At 42.1% G+C, this 13318-nt stretch overlaps 1 protein-coding gene across 2 annotated transcripts in view; it reads left to right on the forward strand.

Moving 5' to 3' along the window:
• Positions 1-13318, forward strand: part of LOC132825911 (potassium channel subfamily T member 1-like) — a 428710-nt gene that overhangs the window by 230756 nt on the left and 184636 nt on the right. For both annotated transcript variants that reach the window (XM_060841534.1, XM_060841535.1), the window contains one exon: positions 7379-7478. In XM_060841534.1, coding sequence (XP_060697517.1) covers positions 7379-7478 — 100 coding nt within the window. The remainder of the gene's footprint in view (positions 1-7378; positions 7479-13318) is intronic.

Raw genomic sequence — 13318 nt, forward strand, 5'->3', positions numbered from 1 at the left:
GGAATAGAGGAAGGGCTTTTGCCCGAAACGTCGATTTCCCTGCTCCTCAGATGCTGCCTGACCTGCTGTGCTTTTCCAGCACCACTCTAATCTAGACTCTGGTTTCCAGCATCTGCAGTCCTTGTTTTTACCGGAACCTAATATCAGTCTTTTAAACCTTGCATATGCAACATTTTTGTTCAAAGTGAGGAACGAAAAGCAGGAAAGATAGCCAACAAAGTCATTGCAGTCGTAAGATTTGAAAATTAAAGCTCTTGCAGCCCAACATATTTCATTCCAGGATAAGCCATCTGGTCGAATTCTCTCTGACGTGTTGCCTGAACTTGGCTGCAGTGTTGCTCCTGCTAGATTTTCAATTTGGACGTTTGCACATACCTCCCTCTGGTGGCTGATGTGTCTCTCAGCAACATAAAATCCACTTGGATTGGCGCTGTGTTAATGTGTCGAGTTGACTCAAAATATTAGCTTGCTTTCTCTCACAGTTGCCTGACCCGCTGCAATCTCCAGCATTTGTTGTTTTCAGTACAGATTCCAGTCTCTGCAGTAATTTGCTCCTACAATCCCAGTCTTAGCTTGGCGAATCAAAATTCTGTTGAATGCCCAGACCCTGCTTTGCCTGTCTCATGTCCATCTGATCTGTGTTCAACATTTGTATCTCACGTTGGGCAAATCTCTGTCTCTTGTCTGTCTGATACATCATCACCCTTTGCATGCTGTTCTAACACGGAGACAGATAGCCAAACCAAATCAGCATTTTCATCTCAGTATTTACAACCAGTAAAATAAAACCATCAAAGCCACCCCATTCGTCACTCCGATGGTTCCTAACTAGATTTTTAAACTGATGAAGGGCTTTGCCCGAAACGTCCATTTCACTGCACAAGCAGATGCTGCCTGAACTGCTGTGCTCTTCCAGCACCACTGATCCAGAATCTGGTCTCCAACATCTGCAGTCATTATTTTTACCTCGTAGATTTTTAAATAGCCAATCCCAGACTTTGTGAATAGTTAATTTCTAGACACTGCTTTTGTATTTCAAACAGGAGACTGAACCACTTATTAAATACACAGTGACTTTATAAAAGAGAATGTTATATAACATTGTAAAAATTAATGTCTGTGCTTTAAAGCCCATTCACACAAAAGGTGGACAGACAGAGAGACACAGGTAAGGGATAATTAAAAGAAAGCAGTAAGATTGGTCAGCTTACTGAATGGCTTTCACAATGTTCTGTTTTGCAGACTTTAAGGGGAGGGGTCAGTCCATAGCCATTTTCCTGAAATGTTGATCAGGGTGACCTTCTCTGTTGACTGCAGCGTGATGGCTCAGTGGTTAGCAGTGTTGCCTCACAGTGCCAGGGACCCGGGTTCAATTCCAGCCTTGGGTGTCTGTTTGTGTAGAGTTTGCATATTCTCTTTGTGTCTGCCTAGGTTTCCTCCCACAGTCCAAAGATGTGCAGGTTAAGTGGAGTACCATGCTAAGTTGCTCATTGTGTTCAGGGATGTGTAGGTTAAGTGCACTAGTCAGGGATAAATGTAGAATAGTAGGGGAATAGTTCTGGGTGGGTTACTCTTTGGAGGGTTGGTATGGACTTGTTGGACCAAAGGACTGTTTCCACACTGTAAGGATTCTAAATTAAACATTCACCCAGGTGAAGGCAGCAATAACCAGCTTTCTACCTTCAGGGCTTGTGGAGTCTGGTGCAGCAGATTGGACTGGGAGCCTTCAAAGATTCACGCTGAATCAGCAGCAGCCTGGAACCAGGATGAGCAAGCTGAGCATAGCACTATGGTACAGGAAGCCATTCGAGAGGGGTGGAAGAGAAATCCAGGTGTAATTGGGGATAGTATAGTCAGATGAATAGACAGTGTTCTCTGTGGATAAGATGGAGAGTTCTGAAGGTTGTGTTGGTGTCTTGGTTCAAGATATCTCATCCAAAGGATCTTGGAGTGAGAGGGGAGTGATCCAATTGTTGTGGTCCATGTAGATACCAATGATACAGGTGGACAGAGGGTTAGCAGTGCTGCCTCACAGCGCAAGGGACCCAGGTTCAATTCCAGCCTTGGGTTTCTGTTTGTGTAGAGTTTGCTCATTCTCCCTGTTATTGCCTAGGTTTCCTCCCGCAGTCCAAAGATGTGCAGGTTAGGTAGATTACCATGCTACGTTGCTGAGGGAAAATGAGCAGCTAGAGGCAAAACTAAAAAGCGGAATCAAAAGGGTGATCATCTCTGGAATGCTCCCTGAGTCTCAACAAATTGGCACAGGTCAACAAGATTAAAGGGGTAAACACGTGGCTCAAAGATTAGTGAGTGAGAAATAGGTTTGAATTCATGGGACACCAGTGGGGACAAAGGAGGGAGCTGTTCTGATGGGATGGGCTCTACCTGAATCATGCTAGGACCAGCGTCCTGGCGAATCACATAACTAGAGCTGTGGATAGGGCTTTGAACTTAACAGTGGGGGGGCGTGGAAAATTATGGAAAATGTTTAAGTTGGAGAGGACTCAGCAAAGACTATTAAAGTTTCCAGAACGAGAATATGGAAAGGGTCAGGACTCTAACTTCAGGCACAGCACATCGGGGACAACACTGAGAAGCTGGGTCAGTCAATGCAGGACAGAGGCTGTTGTAGTTAATTGCACATAGTATACGAAACAAGGTAAATGAGTTTGTAACACAGATTAAAATTGGCAGGTATGATGTATTGGGTATCATAGAGACATGGCTGTAAGGGGATCAAGGATACATGTCCTATCGAATTGACAAGCAAATGGGAAGAGTGACCAGGGTTGCCTTGTTAATAAGAAATGAATTTAAATTGATAGCAAGAACGGACACAGAATTGGAAGGCGTTGAATCTGTGTGGGTAGAGTTTTTTTTAGATTACTTCCAGTGTGGAAACAGGCCCTTCGGCCCAACAAGTCCACACCGACCCGCCGAAGCGCAACCCACCCATACCCCTACATTTACCCCTTACCTAACACTACGGGCAATTTAGCATGGCCAATTCACCTGACCCGCACATCTTTGGATTGTGGGAGGAAACCGGAGCACCCGGAGGAAACCCACGCAGACACGGGGAGAATGTGCAAACTCCACACAGTCTGTCGCCTGAGTCGGGAATTGAACCCAGGTCTCAAGCACTGTGAGGCAGCAGTGCTAACCACTGTGCCACCGTGTCGCCCATTGAGAAACAACAAAAGGAGAAAGAATCTGATGGGAGTTATGTAAAGGCTTTCTGGCTGCCATCAGGATGTGGGGAAGAAAATAAATCCAGAGATAGAAAAAACATGTCAGAAAGGCACTTTTACAATAATCATGGGAGGCTTCAATATGCAGGTGGGCTGGGAAAATCAGGAGATGGTAGCGGATCCCAAGAAAAGGAATTTGCAGAATGACTATAGCGTGGTCTTTGGAGCAGCTTGTGGTCGAGCCCACTCAGGAACAGGTAATTCTAGATATGGTCATGTGTAATGACTTGATTAGGGAACTTAAGCTGAAGGAACCCCTAAGGGGCAGTGACCATATTATAATAGAATTCACCCTGCAGTTTGAGAGGGAGAAGCTGGAATTAAATGTAATGATATTAGAGTGAAGGTAACCACAAAAACATAAGGGAGGAGATGCTAGGGTGGGAAGCCTAGCTGGGAAGATGGTGGAGTAGCAATGGCAGGAGTTTCTGGGAGTAATTCAGGATGTGCCATAGAAATTTATCCCAAGGAAGATGAACCATATTAAGGGGAGGGTGAGGCAACCATGGCTGACAAGGGAAGTCAGGGACAGCATAAAAGCAAAAGGAAACCCATATAATGTGGTGAAAGTGGGAAGCCAGAGGATTGGGAAGTCTTTAAAAACAGCAGAGGATAACTTTTAAGAAAAATTAAGATGGGGGGAGAAGATGAAATATGAGAGTAAAACTATCTCGTAATATAGAAGAAGATTGTAAGAGTTTTCTTAGATACATGAAAGGTGAGAGAAAGGTAAGAGCGGACGTTTGACTGCTGGAAAATGAGGCTCGCAGATAGTTATGGAGAACAAAGAAATGGCAAGGAACTGAATAGATACTTTCCATTTGTCTTTGCGGTGGAAGATACCAGCAGTATACCAGAACTTTGAGTGTCGGGGGCGGAGAAGAGTGTAGTGTCCATTACTAAGGTGAAGGTGCTGGGGAAGCTGAAAGGTCTAAAGATGGCTAAATATTCCGGACCAGATGGGCTACACCCCAGAGTTCTGAAGGAGATAGATGAGGAGATTGTAGAGGCATTAGTGATGATCTTTCAGGAATCATTGGAGTCCAGGAGTGTCCCAGAGGACAGAAAAATGGCTAATGTAACACTCATGTTTAAAAAGGAAGGGAAGACAGGAAACCACAGGCAGATTAACCTGAGCGCAGTTGTTTTAGAGTCCGTTATTAAGGATGAGATTGCAGAATGCTTGGAAGTGCATGGTAAAATAGGGTCAAGTCAGCACAGCTTTGTCAAGAGGAGGTTAGAATTCTTTGCGGAGGTAATAAGCAAGTTAGACAGAGGAGAGCCAGTGGACGTGATCCATTTGGATTTGCAGAAAGCTTTTGACAAGATGCCACACAGGAGGCTGCTAAGTTGGATAAGAGCCCGTGGAGTTAGAGGCAATGTACTGAACACACTATTCCATCTATATTTTTTTAGATCAATGATGTCAGGTCTACTTACTGTTTATAGTTGCTGGCCTGCTCCCAATGCTGATACAGGTATTAGAGTCTACAACGTTCCTCCCCAGTCATTTCTGCTGAAGTTGACCCTTAGAATGTTTCAGGTACATGCCTGCTAAAACATGCCTCACAGTACTAGCATGTAAGGTGTTGCCTTACTCCCATTGGAACCCCATTTAATAAAATCTTCTTTAATTTCCACTAAAGATGATGCTGAGAGTTAGTTAAGCTTCACAAGTATTTCTGAACAATAGATTTCAGGACTGTAGAGTTAATAGTGCGCTATTTTTAATTTGCTGTCAGGGTTACATAACTCTACCAAAGAGACCCCATGGGTTTCTCCTCAAATATTGTGATTTTTTTCATATATTGAACTGCTTTGCTTTTCAAAAAGTGGCTTTGTTTAACATCTCACCAAAATTCAGCTCTTCTGACCTTGCACAATTCCTCCAGTTGTAATGAAAGTGATAAAAATGGAACATTGATTTTTGAGTTCCACCCTCTGGTTTTAATCGCTGGGAACTTAAATGGATTTTACCAAAGGAACAATGCTGACTTATGGTGGCAACAGTGATTACCTCACCTATTTGAGCCAATCTTCTTGAAGTCATCGCTGAATAAGACCCAGTCTGAACAGACGTTAACATTCATCAAAATGACTGTCGTGGGTCACTTGGATCAGTATCTCTTGTTTGATTTACGTATTGAAAGTTTCATTTATTGGAATGAAAGGCTCATGTTCAGATTATCCATCTTTGGGGGGAAATATTGAAACCAGATATGGGAATTCACAAATGCATTATGTTTCAGGCAACAGCGTTTGGGCAGAGCAGCAAGAGGAAAAACAGATTTGCAATTGCAGAACTGGAAGACTTTCTTCCTGTTTTCTGTCAGATTTATGGGATAATGTCTGATGAAAAGCAACACAGAGAAACATCCATTCACCAAGAATTCAAAATATTTATAATTTTTACTCCTGCTGAAGATAGGAGTCTTCAATTAAACAACTAAATAAAAGCAAAGTATTGCAGAGGCTGGAGATATGGTCCATTATGACCCTTTTGGAACACAGGAAAAGAGTCATATTAGAATCAGAACATTAAGTCTGTTTCTCTCTGTACAAACATTACAACCTTAAATCTCAACTACCCTTATGAACTTTCAAATCTTCATGTTCTTAATTTTTTTAATACTAGACATTGGCTCTTCTTAAATCCTCATTCAAGTGTTTGTAGCCTGTATTTTGTCATTTATTTGTGGTTAGCAAGCAATAAGATTGCTCTTTCTTTCACTCGAGAACTTGGCTTCTTCATTTCTACCGAGTCACACTTTCATTGAGGTGTGAAGTCACTGTGCTAAAACTAATTTTAAAATCTTTGCTACGGTCAACTGAAGGTGTTAAAAAAAAGTGGGAGTTGCGTCCCCTTGCTTCAACTTGTCAGAACACAGTACTGATGATGCAAGGTGTGAGATTTATGTAAATTGTAATATTGTTTACTTTGGAGTTTGGATTTAAAATTTGTAGTTTTGGACTTTGCGCATATCAATGTGTTTAATGATTAATTTTTCAATATTTCTAGAGCTATGCTTTATCTTTTAGAAGCTGGTATGTGAGAGAAAAACAGAAAGACATCCTGAAGTGATAGTAGGAATTTGTTTGCATTACAAAGGTTTTTCAAGCAGATAGAGCAAACATTGAACTGACTGCATTCAGTTAGATGTATCATAAATTATTGTTTTCTTTTTATTGATGGGAAAGCTTTCATTTTCAATTTGCTGATAAACTGGTTGAAGATGGATGTATGTAACATCTTCTCTAAAGAAAGGACTTAATTCAGAAAAGTTAGGCAATATGTTGCCTCAGAGTAAGGGTTTTCATTTGCAGGTTCCAGACCAGGAGTGTTTAGTTAGAAGCCTGAAGGAATTATTCAAAGCTGAGAATGTCTAAGCTCGGTTGTGTGAATACTCAAGGAAGAGGCTATTAGACACGTAAGAATTGAAAACAATAATTAAGTCAAACCTACAGACGTGATCAAGTAGGGAATTCTCTCCAAGTGTTTGAATACTGCAAAGGGATGCTGTTGTGAGAGAAAGAATATTGTATTTTTACTCTGTTTCAAAATCTTTCAAATTATTTTATAGGTAATAATGTGGATTGTTCTACTTTACCTTCATATCTTTTAGAGTCATAGAGCTGTACAGTATAGAAACAGACCCTGTGGTCCAACTAGTCAATGCCAACCAGGTATCCTAAATTAATCTCATTTGCCAGCATTTAGCCCATATCTCTCTAAATCCTTCCTATTCATTACCCATCCAGATATCTTTTAATTTTTTTATTAGAATCCCTACAGTGTGGAAACAGGCTATTTGGCCCAACAAGTCCACACTGACCCTCTGAAAAGTATCCCACCCATACCCATTCCCCCACCCCTTTACTTTACATTACCTCTTACTGAAGCACCTAAGCTAAACATCCCTGAACACTATGGGCAATTTAGCATAGCCAGTGCACATTTTTGGACTGTGGGAGGAAATTGGAGCACCCAGAGAAACCCACACAGACCCACCTGTACCACTCCCTTGGGCAATTCATTCCATATATGCACAACTCTGCACAAGAAAGTTACCCCTTAGGTCCCTTTTAACTCTTTCCCCTCTCACCCAGCTTTTTTTTTCTCATTGCAGGTTTAAGAATACGAATCTTTAACTTCTCCCTGAAGGTCCTCACTTGCCTTCTGTACATACTACGGGTTTTGTTGGATGATCCCATGGAAGGAATTGGATGGTAAGACTTTTTTTTTAGGTTAAAGCAGCTCAGAACATAATGCATGTGCCCCCATGCTTAATCCGCTCAACTAACTGTTTAAAAAGAGATAAAGGAAGTACTGGCAGTGATTCATTCTGCTAAACATCTATCTCCCAGGGGCTCCAGATTCAACCATGTTACCATTCGCATGTGTAGTTAAGCTAAACTAATATTAGTGCAAAATATTTTTGTGCAGTGACAGTGCCATTTCCACAATCTTAATCTGTTCAATACTGAAGGAACTGAGCCACAACCCCATCTTTTAAGAATTGTGTGATGTGAGTAAGCTCTGTTGAAATTGTGGGTTACTAGGGCATTCACTCAAATTTTGAAGCAAGAACATTCATGTTATTTATATATTTTTGTTCAGTATTTATACCTGAGGCAGAAACACTTTCACCTTTACCATGAAGAAGCAGCTCTTTGAAAGCTAGTGCGTCCAAATAAACCTGTTGGACTATAACCTGGTGATTTTTAAATTTATCCACCCCAGTCCAACATCGGCTATATGGAAATACAGTAAACTTTGTTTTAACAGGCATGCTGTTAACCAGCTCTCTTGATAGACTGGCAACAATTACATACCTCAAATACCGCAATGTCTGAGCAAATAAACTGTAACAGTGATGTGTATGTTCCCAATATTACATTTTTATTACTCACCGTGTGTTATTATATTGATTTTAGGTGGTGTGCCATGCTTTTACTTGATTTTTAGAGGGATGTTGATATCTGGTTGCTTCACCTGGTCAGGGTTTACAGTGTTTGGCATTACTCCTGATTATCCAGAATATTGATCAGCCAGCACATTCCCAGTCCCATAGTTGCCAATTAATGAAAAGTTTGCTGTTACTAATATCATTTCATCAAAACCTTCTATCCATGTGCAACTTCCATACTAGAAACCTCACTTCTCAGTGTCAATGTATCCATTAGGAATTACTATATCTACCTTTTGGAATGGAATCAAATAGTGACCAATGTCAATCGTTAGAAGAATCCATCTGGTTCACCGATGTCCTTGGAGGAAGAGGAATCTGCCATTTTCTCCTAATGTGGCCAGTGTGTAACTCCAGTCCCATAACAATGACTTTTAGTTGCTCTCTGGGCAATTAGGGAGAGGAAACAAATGTTAGCCTCGCTACTGGCACCCACACCCCATTACTTTAACTAAAACTTTCTTCCTTAATGGACATTAGTGAATCAGAATGAGGTTGTACAACAATTGGCAAGAGTCACCACGGGTTAGTTTTTTTTCCCATTTAACATACTTAAGTTCAAATGTTGTATCTGCCATGATGGGTTTAGAACCTATATTCCTTGAACATTAGCCTGGGGTTCAGGATTTCTGGTTCAGTGATGTAGTCACCATCTCCTCTGATCTGAAGGGTAGCATTTCCCAGTAGTTCAACACTGTCTCAGCAGTGTATTAGATGGTTGGTCTAGTTTATGTGTTGCATCATCCTACTGCGGAGTTTGAACTGATAATGAGTGTAGAGTTGCAGATTTTCCTATTGTGATTTTTGCTGCAATGCCGTGGAATAATTTCACACATTTTGACTCCACTTACTTTGAATGTATTTGCAATATTTTAATAAATTTCCAAAGAGACAAAAGCAGAGATCGCTGGATGCATATCGCAGGTCTGGTCTGCAAGACAAGAAACGATTAGCCTTCCGCATCAGATGTTTTGTTGTGTGACTGAAAGGCTGTGCTTGGAATATGAGCATATCTTTAAATTCCAGATGTCCCTGAAAATAGCTTTGGATATTTTTCTCCCGCTCCTGGGAGACTGAGTGATTGAATGAATTGCTATGACTCTCTTCATAGCTGAACTAACTCTAGATGAAGTCACCTTGAATGTTCAGAAGGCCTCCTGTGTCCAGTTTAACCCTCGTCGGTTTGAATTCCTGTCTGTTTCATTTCATATTTCCAATTTCCAAAATCTTTTCTTAGTGAGGGCTTGTGAACTTACTAAAACAGTAAGTAGCCTTCTTGTACTTATTCCAGAGTGTGGTGCTGGAAAAGCACAGCAGGTCAGGCAGCATCCGAGGAGCAGGAGAATCAACGTTTCAAGCATAAACCCTTCATCAGTCCTTCTGGATGAGTGGCCTATGCCTGAAACATTAATTCTTCTTCTCCTCAGATGCTGCCTGGCTTGCTGTGCTTTTCTAGCACCACACTCTCGACTCTGCTCTTCAGTGTCTGCAGTCCTCACTTTCTCCTTCTTGCACATGTTGCATGGAAATTCTGAACATTGCTGCATCTGCTTTTTCAGAGTTGTAATATTAAGGTTCATGTGATCTCGTGGTTGTATCGAACTTGAGTATTGCTGAGAAAAAAGAGGCTTTTCCTCTTACGCACATCAGGTTCATGAGGTCAATTCCTGGAATGGCGGGACTACCTTATGCTGAAAGACTGGAGTGACTGGGCTTGTATACCCTTGAGTTTAGAAGACTGAGAGGGGATCTGATTTAGACATATAAGATTATTAAAGGATGGACACTCTGGAGGCAGGAAACATGTTTCCTCTGATGGGTGAGTGGGGTAGACCATTTAGGACAGAGATGAGGAGAAACTTTTTCACCCAGAGAGTGGTGGCTGTGTGGAATGCTCTGCCCCAGAGGGCAGTGGAGGCCCAGTCTCTGGATTCATTTAAGAAAGAGTTGGATAGATCGCTCAAGGATAGTGGAATCAAGGGTTATGGGGATAAGGCAGGAACAGGATACTGATTAAGGATGATCAGCCATGATCATATTGAATGGTGGTGCAGGCTCGAAGGGCAGAATGGCCTACTCCGGCACCTATTGTCTATTGTCTATTGATGCAAGAACGCCAAATTTCAATGAGAGCAATAATTTATCCTGCATGAGAAAAGGGGACTGTTTGGTTTGCAAGTTGATTCTGATCAGTGTGCAGTATGGCACGTATTGTTCTCCATATACTCTTCTGCAACTACAAGGAACATGACCAGGCGCAGTAGTTCCCTGGTGCATTCGCCATACCAATGCCTTCACCAATCAGCACCTTTTCCTCATGCTGTAAAAATTATTATCCCCTTTAAAATGTGGCATTCTTGCATCTATTCTGATAGCTTTAAGGCAAAATGTTTCAAAAACACGCCTCTTCTTTTCAGCGATGTTCATAGCCCTTGAAATTTACAGCACTTAAAGGAGGCCATTCAGCCCATTGTGTCAACTCCTGTAATGAATTTTGGCCACCAGTTTTTCACTCTTGATATTGCACAGAATTGCTTTGGCCATCAAATTGAAAGATCAGGGTGTTCAAATGTACAGGACTTCCACTCAGAACAGACACTAGGAGGATCCAGGAGAAACAAACTGGTGGTCTAACCCTGTCCTAATGATCCCAAATCAATTCCTGCACTAGCCAAGGTTACCATGAAGGACTAACTTTCTCAACCTCTCCCCTTAACTGAGGTACGGTGGCTCTCAGGTTAAACCACTACGAGTCACCACTCTCTCTCTCTCTCCCTCTCTCTGTCTCTGTCTCTGTCTCTCTCTCTCTCCCCCTCTCTTTCTCTCTCTAATGAGAGAGTTCCCCACAATCTGGTAGGACTGTGGTAATCTTACCTTTATCTCATGATCCCAACACAAATACGGCTGTAAACTGGTTGGCAGTTGTGGTGCACATATTGCATTCTCTTGAGCTTACTTTTCAGCCGATGTGCGTCAGCTGTTCAAGGGGCTCACTGGGAGCTACTCAAGACAATACAAGGATTTTTTTCTTTTGCAGTTTCATTTATGGTCAGTCAGAATCCTAGAAATATAGAATCCCCACAGTGCACAAAGAGGTTATTTGGCCCCTTGAGTCTGCACTGACCCTCTGAAGAGCATCCTACCCATTTCTGTAATCAGCCTGGCCAATTCACCTAACCTGCACATCGTTGGACTGTGGGAGTAAACCGGAGTACCTGATGGGAAATCCACACAGACACGGGGAGAACATACAAACTCCACACAGACAGTCACCTGAGGGTGGAATCAAAACCAGGTCCCTGGTGCTGTGAGGCAGCAGTGCTTACCACTGAGCTACTGAAGAAACAGGATTGCACTTCCGGGCTCCATAAAAAGGACAGGGAGCTGTTGCAGACCCAGCCTGAAACTGCAGCTAGATGTAAACACTAACAGCCAACTTAAGATAACCAGTTAAACTCACAATATGGCTCATTTACACTTGTTAGCAGTGACATACTTTAATACACTGCAAACAAAAGAAATCCACTCAAGCTTTGAACCTTTTTTGAATTACCTGGGAGCTCGGGGAGCTGATAGTTCATCATCGCTTTAGAAACGTGGGAACAGGAGCAGGCCATTCAGCTCCTTGAGCCTATTCCATCATTCCACCATGGCTGATTTGAATTTCTCCAATGGCAAAGTCTCAGCCAATCAGGGTCAACTTGCCCACCAGTCAGCGTCCTTTTCTCCTCTCATGTAAATTGTTGTGATCTTTTGGAATTTGGCATTCTTGCATTTATCCTGACGAGTGCAAGACAAAAAGCTTTGGCAGCATGTCTGTCCTGTCAGAAATGAGCAGATTTAGGTGTAAGCCCTGGTTTGATGTTGTGAGGTATGAACACCAATGTTAAAGAGCTGACGTTTGTTGGTGTTCAAGTTTGCGGATAGAAAATGAAGGGCTGAATCGCAAAGAAACTGCTTCTTGCTCTTCTTATGGTGACACAATTGTTTTAAATGGATTAAAGCTTCTGTGAAAGGCTTGTGACACAGTGATAGCATTTTCAGCAGCTTTGGCTTCAAGTCCCGTGTCAGAACCTCTGGCCAAGAAAGTTGTGTTATTTATGTGGCCAAGTGTCAACTTTTCATCCTTTTCATGTGCCTGATGGAGAGTGAGAAGAGCAGGAGAGTCCTGGTTAGCTATCCACCGGAGGGCAGTGGCAAATCTCAGCGGTATATCACTCAGAAACATGGAACATTGCAAAGAGAGTCCATGGCCTGAAACTTGGGTAAGGGGTTAAAAAACAACAGATGGGCATAGCAAGAAGGATTTCAAAGGACTGTATTAAGTGCTTGCACGTCATTATCTCAGGGTAGATTTTGAGGCCCAGTGTACGATGAGGACACTTTTTAAGAAGGTGGAGCTCCACTGAAAGTGAATCATTGCTCATTTCATTCTATGAAATGGGTAAATGGAAAAAGCTTGAACAAACAAGATGTAAATAATGGACCACAGGGCAATTAAAATGTATGGATTATTTATTCCACCCATTCATCAAGAATACCTGAGTGCAATTGGCTAAGTGCCCTGTTCTTACCTCTCCTTGATGTTGTTTTTAATCAATGTGTGTAGTGCCTCACTTTGTCTGACCCATGCGCTGAATCCGATGTATCAAATCATTTGACAATCATTCGCATTCTGCAGAAATCCAGCTCAGAGCCTTTCAAGATTCCTCGTGATTGAAATTTTGCCCAAGTTTCACTCTCCCTTCCACTTCCGAATTTATAGCTATTACTGAAATGTGTTCCACATCCTCAATAGTGAAGACAGATGCAAATTGTTTGTTTTATTTTAACTGCTCTTTTCTTTCTTTTTCTGTTACCTTCCTATTCACTCTCTCTAGACACACACACACACACACACACACACACACACACACACACACACACACACACACACACACACACTTCCCTCCTGTGGCCAAACCGAGTCTAAGAGCCGCTCACTGTCCTGCGATGGGTAGTGTCCAAACCTCTTAACTGGTAGCACCTGGCATGTAAGGGTCATATTGAGAGGCATCAGCTGCAGTGTCAGGGCCTGCTTCAGGTATGGAATTCTGTTGA

Source organism: Hemiscyllium ocellatum, chromosome 21, assembly GCF_020745735.1.
Source record: "Hemiscyllium ocellatum isolate sHemOce1 chromosome 21, sHemOce1.pat.X.cur, whole genome shotgun sequence".
Taxonomy (NCBI): Eukaryota; Metazoa; Chordata; class Chondrichthyes; order Orectolobiformes; family Hemiscylliidae; genus Hemiscyllium; species Hemiscyllium ocellatum.